Genomic DNA, 20,693 nt, shown 5'->3' with positions numbered 1-20,693 from the left:
ATCTGCGAATGCTTCTGCCTGGTATCTGAGCTTGGGCCTGGCTCCCATTGAAGAGACCTCAATAAAGGTCGAAACTAGTCTGGGTAGTGGCCCTTCCCTTAATGCATAACATTAGACATATCCGCAAGGAGATGTGTTTTGCATTATAGGAGATACTGATACAGGAGTGTTGTTAGCTTGCTCCACCTTTGCAACGAGTTGCCCTGGTGTTGTACCACCTTACCCCAGTCCTGAAGATACTTTCAGGCGCAAACTTTGTTTGCTCACACTTGGATAAAGGATTAAACTAAATTTATTATACGGTCTGCCTGAAAACTGCTGTGAAACATGGACTGGATGAGGATGATGTGCTGATAGGAATAGAGATGGATGAGTAGGATATATTTTGTGAATATAGGATGGAGGAGAAGGGGAAAATGTCAATAATCGCAGAGTAACTGGGCATGCTCTGCATGGAAATGTAGTAGAAGAGATACATAGGCAGGGTGTTCTGATGCTGAATAATAGAGAGGATGAGATATTAGTGGAATACTGTGATAAATCTGTAAATGTGCAGGGTTATGACAAAAAATATTTTGACACACTGGTTTAATGAATAAGAAATGATGATTATGGGAGCATGTAAATGAATTTCAAGTTGCTGGGGGAGAGAGAGTTAGGCTGTATGTGAGTGATGGAAAGAGAAAAAAAAATGGATTCAGTAATAGCATGTTTATAATATTCTTCTAGTGGATCTTATTATTTGATATAGCAGTTTTACCCTTCTAACTTTTGCATAAAACAGGATGGGAAGATAAATAAGGAAGAATCGTGAGATTAAACAATAATCTGGAAAAAGTAGGCATCATAAGAAGCAGTAGTATGTAACATGAAAGTACAGGGTGGCCATAAATTAACTTTCCTTCTTTGGAGGTATCTGTAGCTAAAACTAATACACGAAATTGGACCACATTTTATATTGAGACTTTCGAAGGCATGGGGAGTTGAATTCTGGGAAAAAAAAAGATTTAGTACCAAAAGTCGCCGATAGGGGGAATTTTGGTGCTGGCAGAGCTGAAAGCAGTCAAATATTTGCAGTAAACAGGTAAAAAGGATTATGCAAATTTTACTGTGCATACGTGACAGCAATTAAAAAGGGATTGGAAACATTCAGGCAGTTATTCGAATGACTGACGAATTGTGCTCAATATGCATCCTACCTTTCCTCAGTGTGCTTTACTTGTTAAGTTGTTTTACCTTAAACAGTGCAATACCGTAGTGGTCCTTTGGGAATTTAGAAGGCTTCATAGCCTGCATACAGGTCCTATGTCAGCTGTAGCACTGAGAGCTATGATTAAGAAGTTTGAAGAAACTGGATCACTAAGAGTTACACCTGGCAGAGAATGGAAAGCAGTGCAAGAAGAGACAGTAACAGATGTTGCTACTGTGGTGTTTGACAACACAGGGACAGTACTGGTCCAAGCGCTCGTGACATAGCTCGCCAACTTCATATGGCTTATGGTACAGTCTGGAAAATCTTACGGAAAATGTTTCACTTCCATCCGTATAAGTTCAGTCGTGTGCAAGCACTAACTACCACAGATTATGATAAGTGCATGACCTTCGCGCTAATGTTTCTTGCCCGAATGGAGGTCTACAATGACTGGCCTTGGAGAATACTGTGGGGTGATGAGGCTCATTTTTATCTGAATGCGTCGGTCAACACTCACAACTGCAGAATTTGGGCATCTGAACATCCCCAAGTGATCCAACAAGTACCACTGCATTCTCCAAAAGTAACTGTGTGGTGTGGTTTCACAGGAGATTTCATAATAGGATCATACTTTTTTGGGCATATTACCTCCAGTAATGGAGCAGGTTACAGAACCTGCTCCATTACTGGAGAGATTTATCAATGAATGCTGGAAAATTTTGTCATTCCTGCATTGCAGCAAAGGCAATGTTTGGACTCTATAATTTTTATGCAGGATGGATCACAGCCACACATTGAACGTTCAGTACAGTGCCTTTTATGCCAGCATTTCAGTAATGAGAGGGTTATCAGTCAATTCTTTCTGACGGCATGGCTGCCTCGATCCACGGACATCACTCCAAGTGACTTTTGGCTGGGAGTATTTGAAATCCGTTGTTGTTTATGTTGGTGGCATTCCCAACTTGCATGTCTTGAAAGAGAACATAAAATGGGCTGTTATGAACATCCAATCTGACTCCTTACGCTCAGCTGTAGAGCATGTCAAACAGGATGCAATTTGTTGTACAGAAGATAGGTCAGCACATTGAAAATCATGTATGTGGTCCAGGGAACCCCTGATTCTGATGAATAAAACATTATTTCCTGTGAGTGCATTCACTACATTAATTTCTGTGTCTCTCGCAAGTTGTTGTTTTAGTTTAATTATTATTCTTCTTATTATTATTGTAATGTGCCATATATCCAACTGGAATGAGTGACGTGGCTTTTGCTTACACCGTCTAAATGTTATTATTCCATTTTATCTGCCTTTAATATAATTATCTACTTGTTTTCGGCTACGCCAGCACCAAAATTTCCCCTATCGGCGACTTTCGATACTAAATCTTTATTTTGCAGAAATCATCTCCCCATGCCTTCAAAAGTCTCAATATAAAATTTGGTCTCATTCCATTTATTGGTTTTAGCTACAGATGCCTCTAAAGAGAGAAAGTTATTTTATGGCCACCCTGTATAAAGACAAGACAGAAAGAAAATTATCATTATTATTTGCATCAGACCCTGTTTGACTCCATGAAGTCACATAAGCATGTCCTATTTATCTCACACAGAGTTCATCAAAATGTGCCTTAAACTTGTTCATTGTTTCCAAACTCATACACTGCTCACTGGCTGCAATAGTAGCACAACTCACAACTCTAAATTCTTAATTTTTGAGTTAATACAACAATTTTGTTAATACACAGTTTCTTCAATTTTAAAGAAACTAATTTTAAAAGACAAAAAATTTTCTCATTGATTATCTCAGAATCACGATATTTTCGTTCTGTCACTATTGTAGCCAAAAATGTATTAACTCAAAAAATTAAGAATTCTGAGTTGTGCCACTATGCCACTATTGCAGCCAGTGAATGATATTATTATTATTATTCTGACACCTCCAAGGAGTCTGAAGACTCATCGCGGGAGGACACCTACAACTGTTTCAACTGTCTCAACCTCTACTACGAGTTATCTCAATCAACGCCATCTACTGCCCACCTCCACCACCACAACTAGTATTTTTTTTCTGTAAATTGCGTGTATTCTGAAGGGCCGGTTTGTCTATATGCGGGATGAAAAACCCGAGTTTCTGGGAGAGAAAACCCTGCTACCTCCGTATGAGATCAGCTAACTCACCTTCGATTGAAAATCGAAGATATACTCTTAAGAAAAGCCTATTCCACTCTTCCAACCATGATTGAAAAACAATGAAATGCATTGCTTTTCACTCCCAGACTCACAACTCTGCCTTAAACAACTTTGAAGGATGGCATCTTTCTATATACTGTGAAAATTCCCTTCCACATTAATCTAGTATACCTTCCTCCCTCTACTATTAATTAGGCAGGTACTACAAATAGAATTGTCTCTCTCTCTCTCTTCATATCCAACATTACTTATCTCTGGACTTTTTCCAAAAGATATTCCTCTCTTGAAAACAAGGCAACCAAATATGCAAATGGCAATCTGACTTGATCAGGGACTTAAATGGCGAAAGCAATGTCTTCACATTTCCAAGAATGTAGCTAGTCACTTAACTTCAGGTCCTTATTGCCCATCATCTTGAGGTCCCTTAATTTCATCATCTTTTTCAAGATACCTCCACCAATTGTATACATTGCATTCCATCCTTGTTTTCCAAATTTTAAAATCACATATTTTGAAACAATGACACATCAACTCACTCAATGTGCCCACAGATTCAGTCTGTTCACTTCCTGTAAAGTCACACTGGCTTTTCTTCTCTTCTCAAGTTCTACCCAGCTAGCCGTAATCTACAAGGCTTGGAAGAATTACATTATTTAAATCTCTTCCATTATCACTAACATATAAATTCCCTGCAATACACTATGTGTGACTTTCCTCTTCAGAATACTACTTCTCCATTACCCAGTTAGCAGATAACCTGCTTATTTTGCCAAAATCTAAATACAGTGCTATCTCGTTAATCCGAACCCTAGTGATCCAAACTGCAGTTTGAAAGAAAAAAAGTTTTATTACGTATTATTATTTTGTGTACTATTATTTTTATTTAATAATTATTTTAACTATTATTATTTATTTTATTATTATTACAGTACAGTATTGTTTCATGCTGTGGATTGTATGGTTATACTGGAGGCCTATTTTGGTTCAAAAGACATATTTCGGTGATTACACCACATTTTTTTATTATTATTAAGTTCTATAAAACACTGAAATAATAGTTCCCGACAAGTTTCGTAAATCGTAGGATTTACATCTTCAGGGGTAAATAGTATAACTTAAAGTTTAAACAAGAGAATTAGTAAATACAAATCATAACCGTCTGGCTATTCATAAAACTCAAATAACAGAATGCAGATATTTAACGTTATTCACGTTGAACAATACTGGACGATATCATGTGTGCTTGTTCTCGTTCATACAGTCCGAGCTCAGATTGAGGTAGATTTTTTATTAGAGCTGATCACACTTGATGGAGAATTAAACCTTGATTTTTATTGCATTGGGTTGGGTTTTTTAGCATATTAGCAGCTTCTTTAAATTTTCTTATATAACTGTTGTTTTCTATGTATGACATCGTCGTTTTTTGCCAGAGTACATCGTGTCCAGTGGAAGTGGTATGGAAAGCAAGACCCGTTTTTTGTTCTCTTTTGTATTGTACATCTTTTTGGTGTTCAGCCATGCATATTTCTCCGTACATGGCTGAACACCAAAAAGATGTACTGATATAAAACAAACTTCATTTAGCTCTTCCTCAATCTGCTTTGTTGCTAATGGTATAATAACATTGGTTATTATTGCCTTGCACTTTGTTTGTGAACACCTGAATTTATTGTTGAAAATTTTTTTCACGATGGTTGTTGTGCAGTCCATGGAGTTTAAGCTGTGGTTATGCACCGCTGTGTGATACGCGAAGATTGCTTCCTGTGCTGGCAGTGATAACTCTTTTTCCCTTTTACTCTTGGTTTTCACAATTAAAAAATTACTTATACTGCAGCTGGAAGCCTCACTTCGAACAGCAGCTTAATGTTTTTTCGTTTTCACGTGGTTGACTACGTCTGACCGACCACCATGCGAAATACAAAATTTACAGTTACATAAAGTACATTCCACATTTTCAGCTACACCTTTAATGAAAGGAAATTCTCTTTTAATATTATCATTAATACTGCACTTACGTTTCGGCATTATAGGGGTAGAAAACGATAAAAATTATAACATGCAAAGTATTGATCAAATAAGATACTGTTATAATAGAAGCATGGGAAAAAAGAACATCGCCATTAGTTACTATTAGTTATTATTAGTTAGTTATATTATTTATAATACTAATGATTATTATTATAAATAATGAATAAATAAAATTTATTATTATTAACATTGTATAGAAATTGGTACTAAAAATGAGATACAACCCGTTTATCCATTTTTTCCTGAAGGATACTTAAAAAAGTGGTACTTCTGGAATTAACTTGGGACATTTAAAAAAAAAAAATAGGACGAATGGGAACCCTACCCTTATTAAAGCCATATAAAGAGGAATAATAATAACCTCTCTATCCCTGCTTGGTAATGTATTCTTCAATATTCAGGCAAATTGATGAGTTCTTAGGTCACTTTTGCAATATGATCTCGATGTGAAAGGTAAGTCTTGTCTTGTCTTTCACATCGAGATCATATTCCAAAAGTGACCTTTGTGATTTTCACAGACAATTTGTGATTGTCTGTGAAAATACTAGTGGTGATGGTCAGCGGTAGATGGTGTTGGTGTAGATGATGAAGGTAGTTGTGGTTGGTGGAGACAGAGAGTTGTAGAGTAGGTGCCCTCCCTCGATGAGTCTTTGGACTCCCTGGAGATGTTACATAATAATAATAAAAAAAAATACTTATAGAAAAGACATAAAGCAGAAACAGAGCATCTATGAGAAAGTGATTAAAGGGAGGTTGCAAAAGAGGGAGTCATTTATTAGCCTGCCCTATTCTAGATAAATCAAAAACTCTGAGGGTGGTTTTAGGTACACCACCACAAATGTGAGAATAGTATTCTAAGGAGGGGAAATTTGGGATTCGTAAGAGGAAGCAACATAAGACCTTTCTATTTTGGTCTTATGTTGCTTCCTCTTATTTTGGTACCACAAAACTTTGCTAAATTACCTTCAACAATCAAAGAATGTTTAAAACATTAGTTATGGAAGGTTGTAGAGCTTGAATCATTTAAATTCTCCAAGGTTTGTTAAATGAAGAAGAAGAAAATGGAGGGTACTGTCATCAGAAAAACTATGAATAGGATTTCAGATTAGTGAGCAAAGGATGTTAATGTATAGGAGAAAGAGTGTGGGCAAATGCACAGTGCCGTGGGTAACCCCCAGCTCTGTAATTCGAAAAAAGGAAATAATCCACCATGATTGACATGTAGTGGACACCCAAAGATGAAACTGGGTCACCAGTTTCAAAGAATGCAGACCATAAAATGATAATGTAGTAAGGAGGCTTCTATGCCATATTTGATCAAATGCTGTGAAAATGTTAAGAGCAACAACATCTCCAAATCTTTCCATGAGATTATGTACAAAGATGGACAAGGTTGATTAGGAGAATTACTGTGATACGAGAGTGGCAGAATCAAAACTAGTGATTACTAATGAAATGGTGGACTTCCAAGTAGTAAAGAAGTTGGCTCTCGATGGCTTTCTTCACTGTTAAAATACGTGACATGGTAGATGGCGTCTTCTCTTCAGATTACCACGTTAATGTAAGAATACTCCAGGGTTTTATTATTTTTCTCACATGCTCTTCCTCCTAATCAAAAATTATCATCTCTTACTAATCTGAAATTCCTTAGAGAAACATGAGCTAGGCAAGATCATGACTGACATTGACATGGCAAGATCTTCTTAGACTGACTTATCCTTCTAGCCATTCCATCACAAAAACCAAAAATATCAAATTCATATTTTCTTCAGATTCTCAGTATCCTTTTCTGTTTAAAATCACACAAATCCTAAATCTGCCTAATACTATAATACTGTTTGCACACTTGAGACAGTGAGATCTCCCAGATCTTCTGATAGTATCCAGAATCTTATAAGTGGATTGCCTAATCCACTTAAAATGTATAGATATTTTCATAGTCACTATTCTAATGAACTGGCTTCCATCATTTCATAGCTTTCCTCTAAGTGTGCAAAAACACGATTGCTGCTAGTCAACATCCATTTGCAGTCTGGCTTCAAATCTGACAAACTAAACCTCTCCTCCTCCTCGTTTTTCATACCATCTCTGTCCTCTGGAAAAGCCTTCCTCACATTGTGTTTCCCATAGACTAAATCTTTAGATGTTTGCAAAAATCATCAATAAGTTCATTCTTTCTTCTCAATTACTTGCACCTTCCGATAGTTCTGATATGCTACAGACTTGTTATAGATTCAGGTGGAGTCAATACATAAACAAAATGTATTAACATGCATGCATGCACACACGCACGCACGCACACACAATACAGTTTGATAACTATCATAATGATTGTGACAAGGTTATGTATTCAAAGAGTTATTGAATGATAGTGTTCTTATAAAAATCTGAGAAGAACACCAATGGTTTATTTTGTGTGTAACCTTTGGCAGCCTGTTTCTGGACTATATAATGTATGTCTGTAATTATACAATGAACTAGAGACATATAAATCCATTTTGCTTAATTTTGTCATTACAAATGGTGTGATTAAAAGCAAAATTGAAAATTTTAATAGGATTCTAAATATCAAATTTCATTAAATTCCATTCACCAAAAGTAGAATTACTGCAATATATAATTTTGACATTTTGTCCCTCTTCATAGTCTCAAAACATTTCAATTTATTAATGATGCACTACTGATAATGAACTTAGCAGATAGCCAGATACTTTTGAAATGAGAAGCTGCAAGTATCCAATGAATTTCATTAGGTTGTTTCTAACTGGCTACTGATGATAAAAACAGCACCAAAAAAACACTTAATTAGAGAATATAATATTAGGAAGGCTGGACATTCTTGGGAATTTATCTTTTAATTATAATACTGCATAACAAATGCAACTTAGAATGAAGGCTTTAGTTGCTTACTGAGACAACTAAGTGAATAAATCAGCCATACTAGGCCAGTTATAATTTGTTTGTTTCTTTTGCAGTCATAAATATCCAAGTTTCCAAAAGTAAACAAGCCATTACCTCAAGTTGAGTCTAGCCAACTCACCATTAGATGAGTTGGCTAGTCTCAACATTACCCTGTAAATGTTCCTCATTTCCAAATCAAGCATTAATACAGAATGTTTCCAACCCAAATGGTACTAGTCAGTTAAACCAAAGTATGGGGGTATTGTGTGCTGAAGATATGCCAGTATGTTGAAAGTTTTTTCACTTGGTTATACTATAAAGATGCCAAGAAATGATATTCTTTAAATTTATTCTTCCCATAATGCATACCATTATGGGAAGGGCCACTATCCAGACTGGTTTCAGCCTTTATTAAGGTCTGATCAGTGGAAGCTAGACCCAGAAGTAATACCAAGATTGAAGTAATGCAGAAGTCATATTTTCATATACAAGTAGCCAAAAGGTGTCACACCTTATTACTAAAATATAGTCGTGAAGTGACTTCATGTGCAAACTTTGTTTGCTTACACATGGATAAAGGATTAAACCAATAATATAATTTCTTGGCATCTTCAATTTATAGTATAACCAAATGAAAAAACCTTTCAACATCTATCTCTAATGCAGAGTATTTTAGTAATAAGGTGTGACACCTTTTGGCTACTTGTATATGGAAATATGACTACTGCATTACTTCAACCTTGGACTCACTTCTAGGTCTAGCTCCTACTGATGAGACCTAAATAAAGGTTGAAAGGTAATAAAGTAACATGGATTTTAAAACCAGCTATTAATGTGACATACAAATGGTTTATAATATTGTATTGCAGAAATTTTATTGTTCAGCCAGATGATTTTTGGATTTAGAAAGAAGCATTCTAGGAGATCTCAAATTTTTGGCTAGGTGGTGTAGACCAGTGCTTCCCAAACTTATGGATGTAAAGCTCCTTTGGAAAAATTAAAATACTTCATGCCCCCCATCGAAAAAAATCGTAATAAAGACATATATTATTATAGTATTTATTGTATTTATATTCAATACAAACCATACACATAAATTTCGTTTTTAGCATCTTACACACACATCTGACATGGAATACTTAGTCGTAAAACATTTTAAATTTGTTTTCATTATTTCACAGCCCCCTTCAACAAAACTAACGGTCCCCAAGAGGGCTGCTAGTTTTGTTGAAGCGCTGGTGTAGACCATCCACATTATGCAATATTCACCTGGGAGAGATAAAATTCTGTCTCTTTTTATTATGAAAGGTTTTTAAAATGGTTCAATCCTCTTAGTTCAATGTAGTCTTATCGTATATGGGATGAGTGGAGAGAAAATCCCAGGCAGAGAAGACCAACTCAAGGCAGTTAACTCAGATAAGGCTAACTACCTGGGTCATCTTTGCGCTTTAGTTTCAATTGGTCTTTTGGTTATTCATCTGCATGAGACTGGTGAAAAAGGAAAACTGATAGCCTTTGGATATATGATGATATGAAAGAGCTGAGGCCTTTTTTCTCTCTTTCATACTATTTATCTGTCTTTTTTTTTCCCTAATGCTATCAGGCTGTCTATACTAACTACTCTAGGCCTTTCCCATAATGCATAGCATTATATATGTCTGTAAGGAAATGTGCATTGCATTATGGAATACTAAGGCAATTGACGTGAAGTCATTAGCCTTGATATACAAATAGCCCAGTTGTGAAGTTATTTCATATGCAAACTTTGTTTGGTTACACTTGGATAAAGGATGAAACCAAGAATATAATTTCTTGGCATCTTTAATTTAAAGTCAGTATGTTGTTGCTGAATACTGAAATTACAGTTTTAAAAATTAAAACAATCATTAAGTTGCTTTAACTTAGCAATGAATACTGTAACCAGTGTCTGTTAGGCAATCTTTTTGTTACAATTCATATTACATGAATAAAAATAAACTAACATTTAATATTAACAATTAGTTCAGTATAAACAAATTTCATGTGTTTAAAATATCTGTAATAATCAGGATTCAAAAAATTTTAAATAATGTCTATTCTACTAATTGAAAAAAAGGCTGCATTACAGTGTAAAATTCAATGTAACTTAGAATTTTATAAACGCTTTACATCGATTTTTACAGAGGTCACATCTCAAAAGTTAGTGTTGTAAAAATAAACTTTGTATAAAGAATGTATATATTCTGATGGGAAAATTAACCTGCTCAAATGTAGTAACAAAAAATGTCTAAAATTAGTAACAACAAGAGAAAATGCTGTGTCATTGGAAACTGTATGTTATTCTTTTAACTAAGTGCTTTGAAGACATTTTCAAAGCACTTAGTTTACACAGAGCTTGTAAACAAGGAGTTTACAAGCTCTGTGTATGCCCATCTTTAAGGTCATTCTTAAAAGGGTCCGCGCAGATCAGACAAGGTTCTGCTGTCTGACAAATTGGATTTTGAAGTACGCTTGAGATAACAAAGAAATGGGTGGCTTTAATATCAGATCAAGGAATTGCGGCGAATTTTTCGGGGGTCTCAACCCTTCGTGAACGGTCCCGGAGACAGAGAAATAAAAAGGCAATGAGGAGAACATCGGCAGAAATTGGCAGTCAGAATTAGAGGACACGACTATACGGTGCGCTCACAGCGGTCAGAGGGAATGAAGAGAGGATCGCCAATAGATATACCAGAGGCAGCCTAGATCAGATGATGATGATGATGCAGAAGGAGGTCAATTGAAGCCAGTAACCACAGAGCGAACTTTAGCGCTGGAAAACTTGCACTGCCATTTGAACGAGATCGCATGTGCTCTGTTCGTTAAAATCTCATGCCAGAGCTATTGAGTACTGAAAGTATGCATTCCAAACCCCACCACCATCCTGATGAGGCGCCGGTAAAGTGAGACACTGGAAGAAATCCAGGGAACTCTAGTGCAGAACCTTGAATGAGTGCGTGACACAGATGACAAAGCCTCTGTGAGTTTGTTCCATTTTTATGCTATATATTTCTTTTATGTAATCTAGGAGAAATAATTTAGATGGACTGATAAGATATAAGGTACTAGAAATAAGGAGTGTCTATGAAAAGGTTTTTAAGTGGAATACTCTTGTGTAATAACTTGATATAGCATATTGACTTCTTTATGAATAGTTTAGAGTTTTTAATCAATAAGCAGAGAAGTATAAATGAATATCTATGCTGTATAGTTTGTTTAGAATTGCAACGGGAAGTATTTTTTTATCTCTAAAATTTAGCAGACAGGTAGAGAGAGAGTAACCTCCCTATCATTTAACTGATGTATTTTTGCCTTGAGTGTAAATAAATGTGTTTATTATCAGTCAACAGAGTGCCGCCTAATCATTTTCTTACAATGCACTGTTCCTTGGACCTGAGAGCAGGAAACCAATAAGGCACTAGAAGCATAATTTAAGTGCTTGTAGACCACGCTATTTTATTTGAAGGAATTTATGCTAGAGAGAGAGAGATCTACCACCCATAGTACTGAGTCTTATGCCTAGAAAGGAATACTGGTGTGCGCAGTCTAAACAAATAAATTTTCCAGTATTCTTAGGTATATGACAAGTAATGAGAAAGGTGGATAAACTTTGTATGAAAGAATAAATCACTAAAGGGGGACATAAGATAGAATAAGAAGTTAGCAAGGATAGAGAATAAATCAGATATCATTACAAAGGAGCAACAGATTAAAGTGTAAAAGCATTAAGGTAAAGATTAAAGTGTACATCATACATTATAAATAAAAATAAGCCTAGGAACCCCCCCCCCTCCCCATTTACAACAGAACACAAACCTCATTTTCAAAGATGGCACACTGCTGCCAGACTGCATTAAGTAATGAATAAAAAAAAAGTCAATATTCACAACTAAAAAGTAAAAAAATAATTTTTCTTGTTACTTCATCTGTACAGAAAAGGATATTCTATTTAAATTTGCTGAAATTAAATATACATATATGTAATGTTTCAGAAACAAGTAAATAACAGCACATTGAACATGACTATTCTTTTTTTTGGAGGTGTTGGTGTGTGTGTGTGTGTGTGTGTGTGTGTGTGTGTGTGTGTGTGTGTGTGCGTGCGTGCGTGCGTGCGGAAAGGGTATTTGAATAGTGAAGATAATTTATGCACTGTATGTTTCCTCATACGCCCATCAGATTGCATTCTTGGCACTGTATGCCAACTTTATCAGTTGTGAGACAGCAAGATACTTGGAAATATATTTATAGTGTATCAAAAAAGAAGGTTGGTCAATTGGTAGAACCTCTGCTACTAATGGCTGAAGAAAAAAGTTAAGCAGGTTTGAGCGCAGTCAGTAGTTGGAAGGAGATCAATTGTTAGATGCTGTTGGCACACTCTCCCTCAGTGAGTCTTTGGACTCCCTGGAGGTGTCACACATGGTAATGCGTAGTATTGGCTCTGGACAACTGAGCGTACAGTCCTGATGATGCACTGAGCGAGTTTCATTGTTTTGAACAAGTGAAGGAGATCTTGACAAGCAAGAAGGAAACCTGTATTTAACCAGGAAACAAGCTACTGTCTCCTGTTAAAGACAGATGACACATTCTTCCAGATCAATAGTTTGGTAGAACAATGGAATGAATTATTATTATCAACAGACCTCCATGGAGTCAAGAGACTCATCGCGGGATGAGAAATGAATAAACAACTTCGGGAACTACATGAAAATGTAATGTACATGGATTTACAAGTGATACAAGAAAATGATTTACAGAGAAGTTTAAGTTAGTGAGGGAATTTTACTTAATATAAAAGAGATTATAGATTAAGTAGAAGGTGAGAGGAGGAGAATGTGAGGCTACCACAAGAGTTGTGTAAAAGTGTGGTGAAGTGGCAAGAAGTGGTGACATGCATCTACATGCAACATAATAGTGAATTGATGCTTTACATTGTATTCATGTTCAAATATTTTCAATAGAGTTGTTAACTGTTATTACTTGTTTTCTGGTTTTTTAGTTTATTCATGTAATTATCTTAATGAAGTGAAACAAAAGAATTTCATGAAATTAGTTGAGAAAATAATAAAAAGAGTTTCTTATTCTATGTGATACTTAATTTTGTGAAAAATGCCGAATAACATGAGAGAGCACATGCCTAGCATGTGCATGTGCTTTCTCAGTAGATGCCTAAGCAATGACATCCATCTATATTCAAAAACCCTTCACATAAGAATGCTTGTTATCTTAGTTTTTATGAAACATCCTTTTATATTCTCAAAAGTAGAAAAAATAACCAATTACATTAACAAACATTTATAATAAAAATATTTAAGGTATTCCTTTTCACAACAGAAAGTGAACAAACCTTGGACTAGGAGCAACGCACATAGGTGAAAGGATAGTTCGATCTTTTAACTGATTAGCAATTTCTGGAGGTATTACAGATGGCTTATGGTTACCATATAAAGGAATGCCAACATGACTACGCCATTTGTATTCATCAGCTTTTTTCAACCGTTCAACAACTTCTGCATACCAAGCATTTGATTCTGCATCAGGCTGAGGATCAGTATCCTTAAGAAAGTGGTTCAAAAAAAGCATGCTGAAACACTAATATATATATATATATATATATATATATATATCACATTAACAATAAATTTATCACTTGAAATTACTGTTGTCTAAATATACACAATCCAAATGTACCAAACATTTTTATTTTTAATATCATTCAGGACATGAGAGATCATAGAAGCTAGAGCACTTTAGTGCTGGATGGGGAGATATGATTTATTATTTATGACAAGACTTCCACGGGTTCAGAAGACTCATTACAGGAGGTCTCACTCGACCAATAACATCTCTTTCTTATTGTGCCTAATACTTATTTTAAGTGGGAGATGAATTTCACAGCCCATTGTGAGACCACCACCCACCCTACTTACTGGAGGCCTGAAGTGGCTTGAAAACATCCCATGTTTCTTCTCTAGAGCAGGGTTTTAGACCATGTCAAAAATAAATAAAAAATACAAAAAAATTATAAAAATTAATAAAAAAATCCTTAGCCCACTCACAGTACTAATGTACTATAGGCTTACAACCATTTGTGAGTGGAAACCATGAAAGAAACAAAAAAAAAAACAAAAAAAAACAAAAACTGCACTCAAAAATATGCCATTATTCTGAATTTCCACTCAGAAAGGGACAATGAGATGGAACAAGAAGAATACAAGGAGAGATGTTAGAATCTTCCTGTAATTGGTAAGAGAAACTTGTAATATGCCAACAAGCAGATGTGTGGGTTCAAAATGGCTGTGAAAAAGAAGCCTGAGCGCACCCCAGTGGTGTGTACGAGCCCTGCCAGATCTAGCTTGCATGTAGTGAGAACAAGGTTGGTGACTGCAACAAAAACTGGAAGAAAAAATGCTAAAACTGAGAAAAAGCATAGATAATCATCTATAAACAAGGAATACCTATGCAAAAAGCAAATGTTACTAATAACCAGCAAGGAAACCTGAACTTCAACACTGCATGCATAGGGAACATGTGCAACCAATGTGCCCAATGACAAACTTCATAGAACCTTCTAAATACACTTCACAAATATATGTGGTCTCAGTTCTGACTTCAATGCTGTTCATTAGCATCTCCAGTCTACAAAACCTCATTTACTTTTCTTGACAGAAATTCAAATTTCTAATTCCTTAAAGCAGTCCTCATCTTGGTTTTCATAATTTCCTGCTCTTTGAACTCTTTTCCTACTGCTTATAGCAAAGCCTGGAATAGCTACAAAAAAACTATCAACACATCAATGTTTAAAGACTAAACGTAGGACACTTGCATGCTGTCCAAATGGCAGCTATGCCTTCTGGGCTTTAGTCAAACTATTGGTCAAAACTTCTTCCCAATACTGCTCCTACAACTATAACATCTGGATAGTTCTGCATCAAAGGCAGTTCCATTACAGCTAATCTCTTAATGGCCCTACAATTCATCATAAAGGAGTTAAAATTGAAGTAGGATAATTCCTTAATAAAAGACAAAGCTGCTCTTATATATTATTATTATTATTAAGAGAGACCTCCAGGGAGTCAGAGACTCATCAAGGGAGGCCACACACTACACACACACACCAGCTATCATACTTATTCTTGAATTCATTCACACTGCTTGCACTCACAACATCCAATGGCAATCCATTCCAATCATGAACCACCCTCTGAGAGAAAAATCTAGCCCTCACATCCTTCTTGGCGGCTTGGCTTCATTCTCAGCTTCCAAGGATGCCCTCTCATCCTTTCCCCACCCTTCATAAACTGAAAAATTCCATCAATTGAAATCCTGTATGACCCTTTCAGAAGTCTGTAAGGCTCAATCATATCATCCCCTCTTTCTCCTGTTTGCTAGTGTCTGCAGTCTACAAAATTCTCAATCTGTCTTCATAATCAGTATTCCACAATCCTGATATCATTTTTAACACTCTCCTTTGTACTCTCTCCAATATATCAGAATCACAACGGAAACCAGGAGACCAGACCTGCACACAGTAGTCCAAGTGAGGTTTTATCAAGGCCTTGTAAAGGGACAAAATAACATCTTTACATGTGAACGTTTCGTTTCAGCATTGCAATTATCTTTTGAGTTGTATTTGCAATCTTTGCCACATGCCCCCCCCCCCCCAAACTTCAACTTCCTATCTATTAACACTCCAAGATCCCTAGCCTAATCAGTTTCTTCTAGCCTAACCCCACCAATATAATACAACATTGGATATCTAATCATGCTGAAGTGAATGACTTTACATTTACTGACATTGAACTGACATCCATTTTCCCATGCCCACAATTCCAGCTTGTTCAAATCATTCTGCAAAGACTGCATATCAGCAGCATTCCTGATTACCCTACCTACCTTTGCATCATTAGTAAATAACTGTATGTCACTTTTTTTTTAAATCTTTCCCAATATCATTAATGTACATACTGAATAACAGTGGACCAAGCACTGATCCTTGTGGTACATCACTTGTTACCTTAAACCTAGCAGAGACTCAGATCCTCCGTATACCACTTTTTGATATGTCAGTCAGCCATCCTCTTATCCATGCTAATATTGTATAACCAAAACTAATTTTCTCCAATTTATGCAGCAGTCTGCCATGCTGTATTCTGTATGTGTGTGTGTGTGTGTATATACAGGGTGTTCGGGATAAATTTGACATATTTATAATTAATTATATTTTTCCGTAAGTTACATGTATTAACACACACTTCTCTTCATTTAAAAGTTTGGACCCTTCTTCATTCATATACAAGATGTCAGAAAGGATGGATAGCTGGAACCCACCTGAATCATGGAAGAGAATAACTTGTATCATGATGATTCGTGCCCGCCATCAAAATAAGGATATTACGACTGCTGCCTAATGCTCCCTGAATACAGTAAAAACAATCAGGCATGAACTAGAGACTTGCAATGGTGACTACGAGGATGTAGCAAGAAGAAAGATCCCTAGCAGACGATCTGATTGCGTTCGTACAGCAGAATTCCTCGCAAATCTGCAGGAACAGGTGTTGAAGAACCCTGGCATTGGAATTCGGGCTTTGTTCGTGGAGTTGCTAACTGTAGTCAAGCCCTGGATAACAAGGGTAGCCAATGGTAGGCCGTATGTATGGCAGCAGGATTCGGCCCCTTGCCACACCTCTGGGAAAAGTCAAAAATGGTTGTCTGAAAATTTCTACGACTTCACCAGTCCAAATGTTTGGCCTCCAAACTCCCCAGACCTTAACCCCATGGATTATTTTGTATGGGGCGCAGTTGAAAAAGACACCAATCGCACTTCCAGTAATACAAAAGCCCAGTTAATGGATAAAATTAAAACAGTTTTTGCGGCCCTTCCCAGGGAGACTGTAGCATCAGCTTGTTCGAGGTTCCGAAGCAGAATTGAAGCTGTGATCGATGCTAATGGTGGTTATTTTGAGTAAATCTTGTTGATAGTATTGTAATTAACTCTGCCTGTAATGTTTTTTTTGTCAATTCATTAAATTTAATAGATACAAAGAAGATTTTCTTTTTCCTTACGAAACTGTCAAATTTATCCCGAACACCCTGTATATATATTTTTTTTTTTTTTGAAAAATTATAAAGTATTTTGTGGATCAGCTGGCAAGTGGGGAAAAAGGAGATATAATCAGTGATAGAACATGAGAAAATATCCTTAGGAATATTTTCTATTATCAATCATGAACACATATCAATACTTGAGATTAAAATAAAATTGGAAACCTGAAATGCAGAAAAGCAGCTGGAGAAGATATGATCTTCATTAGACCACCATGTAGTCAAAAGAATGAGTGTGAGGGGTACTGTCACATATCACAGTTTATAAAACCTAAAACACATTTATTGTTTCCATGCTAACCACACTCTCAGGCAATGCACTCCACTCAACAACTACTTTTCATGCAAAAAAAAAAAAAAAAAACCCTGCCACTTATACGTCTTGAAGGAATGGCTTCTTTTTTGACTGCATGAAAAACTTTCTCTACATTAATCTGGTAACAATGCTCCACCAACTTATACAAGGAGATTCCACACATGAAAAATATTCTCCATATTAATCTGGTGACAATGTTCCATCAACTTATTATTATTATTATTACCCCAAGACCTCATGGAGTCAAAGACTCATCTGGGAGGTCCTTTTATCACACACACATCTCATCATACCGTGTCTTAAACACACTCAAACTCCCTGCAGACACCACACTCTCAGGCAAGCATTCCAAACATTCACAACTCTGCACAAAAAAAACCTCTCTCTCAATCCCCTACTCACACCCTCTTTATACAGTTTCCAGGGATGACCTCTGGTTCTCCCCTATCTCCTACTATTCTCTGTAGAACTTCTCCACCACTGATCCTATAATAACCCCTTACCAACTTGTAGGTCTCTATCAAATCTCCCCTCTTCCTCCTGTCCACCAGACTACAAATTACATCTTCTCAATCTTTCCTCATACTCGACATTCCAGAGGTCGGAAACTACCTTAGTCAGTTGCCTTTGGACCCTTTCCAACATCTCTTCATCCTTCTGAAACCCGGTGACCAAATCTGGGCACAATAGTCCATGTGTATCCTAATCAGAGCCTTATACAACGGAACAAGAATCTCCCTACTTCTACACGTCAGTGTCCTCTGCATCAATCCCAGAAGCCTTTGTGTTGTCTTCACAATTTTGGCGGTGTCCCCTAAATTTTAGATCCTTATCCACTATCACCCCCAGATCTCTTATTTCCTCTACCTCCAACAATATATTCTCATCAGGCATAAATTCTGCATCACATCTTTGTTTTCCAAATTTTAAAACCTTACATTTTACAACATTGAACTCGCATCCCCATTTCCGTGCCCAATCACTCAATTTATTCAAGTCTTCTTGCAAGCCCACAACATCTTCATTACTCTTTATGGTTCATCCCAACTTTGCATCATCTGCAAACAATTGAATATCTCCATCCAAATCTTCGCCAATATCATTAATATACAAGTTAAATAGTAATGGCCCCAAAACAGACCCTGAGGCACTCCACTAGTGACTTTCCTTTTCCTGGATATCACACCCTCATACACAACTTGTTGATACCTATCAGATAGCCAGTCTCCAATAAAATGTACTAATCTAATATCCAACCCAATCTGCTCTAGTTTGACTGTCAACTTATCATAAGGTATTCTATCAAAAGCCTTTGCAAAATCCAAGTATATTACTGTGTATCCTTCTCCTCTGTCCAAGGAAGAGTCACTTTATTGTAATAAGTAAGTAGATTACTAAAACATGACCTCCCTTTAGCAAATCCATGCTGTCCATCAAAGATTATACCATTGTTGTCAACCCAACTCTGGATCCTAGTTTTCACAAGCTTCTCCAACAACTTAACCACAACACCTGACACACAGATAGGCCTATAGTTTGATGCTTGAGTTCGATCATCTCCTGTATGAAGTGGCACAATCTTGCCCTCCTACCACTCCTTAGGAACTTGACCAAGGCAAGACTCGTATTAAAAAAATATGTCAAGGCAGGTGTCAACTCCCTGGCACATTATTTCAGAATACGCGGTGATATATTATCAAGTTCCATAGCCTTATTTATATCTAGTTTACTCAACTCCCCAAACAGCTCTTGCTTACTTACAGTCAGTCTCTCCTCTCCATCATCAACTACTCTCAATCTCTCCATGAAGTCACATTCACAAGATTGAAAGATCTTTATGAACTACTCATTAAGTATCTCCACCACACATTCTGCAACAGCTGTCTTTATACCATTTTCTCCAATCAATGTCATCTTTTCCTTAATCATTCTTTCTTTTGCTGGCTACATATCAAAAGAACTCCCTAGGATTCTTTTTGGCTTCATTAGCTAACTGCTGTTCATACCTCTGTTTAGCTACTCTCACCAACCAAGTCATCCTCCTTGCCTGGTCTTTGTAGACCTCATGAAATTGGTTATTTCCACTTCTCTTATGCTGCCTCCACAATGCCCTTTTTCTCTGTATCGCATGCTTAATCTCTTTATTCATTCATCTCACACGTACCTTATTTAACCTTCTCACCCTTGGAATACATTTAGACATTGCATCTACTAGAGTTTTTGAAAATCCCCCAAGCTGCACTGATCACTTTTCCAGCTAACTCCTCATTCCACGCTACACCGGCAAGCTATCTCCTGAGCTCTTCATAATCCCCCCCCCCCCTTGTAGTTCCGCATATACCCTTTTCTCACAGGGGTCCTCGCACTGCTGGCAACCAACCCAGGTAATCACCTCATGGTCACTTTCACCAATTGGTGGATGATTTGATACCTCATTGATAATTACATCCTCCGATGAGATGACCAAATCCAAGACCCTTAATCCTCTTGTGCCCTCTGTTACATACTGTCTGAGGTAGTTATCCCTCAAAACTCAAGAAACTCATTTGCTTTATTTCCAGTTGCTATCTCATTATTCCAGTCTATATTGGTAATTAAAATCACCCATAATGATCACCCTTTTCTTATTTGCTTGGCTAATTTGACTATACATTTCACTATCACCATCATCCACATTACCTGGTCTATAACAACATCCCACCAAGTATTTGATTCCATTCACCTCTATCTCACACCATACTGCCTCAAAACCACTGTCCCTATTTCCCTCTTGCATCTCTACTTTGTATGGACATAACTCTTTCTCTATCATCAATAGCACTCCCCCTCCCTTTTTACCCCTTCTATCCTCACGAAACACATCATACCCTTCCCTCTCTATTTGTCAGGATGTCATCCTCTTCCAACCATGTCTCACTTATTCCGACAATCTCTGGGTGTACAGAC

General features: G+C 36.7%; 1 protein-coding gene across 3 annotated transcripts in view; it reads right to left on the bottom strand.

Moving 5' to 3' along the window:
• The window catches only part of LOC150109181 (uncharacterized), a 648,231-nt gene that overhangs the window by 254,590 nt on the left and 372,948 nt on the right, over positions 1-20,693 (bottom strand). For all 3 annotated transcript variants that reach the window (XM_090406029.1, XM_090406020.1, XM_090406040.1), the window contains exon 9: positions 13,674-13,882. In XM_090406029.1, coding sequence (XP_090262155.1) covers positions 13,674-13,882 — 209 coding nt within the window. The remainder of the gene's footprint in view (positions 1-13,673; positions 13,883-20,693) is intronic.

The sequence above is a fragment of the Typopeltis vanoorti genome, chromosome 2 (genome assembly GCF_054136105.1).
Source record: "Typopeltis vanoorti isolate ZY-2024b chromosome 2, IOZ_Tvanoo_1.0, whole genome shotgun sequence".
Taxonomy (NCBI): Eukaryota; Metazoa; Arthropoda; class Arachnida; order Uropygi; family Thelyphonidae; genus Typopeltis; species Typopeltis vanoorti.
Note: the sequence above shows the minus strand (reverse complement) of the source record. Positions and strands in the feature narration are given on the sequence as shown.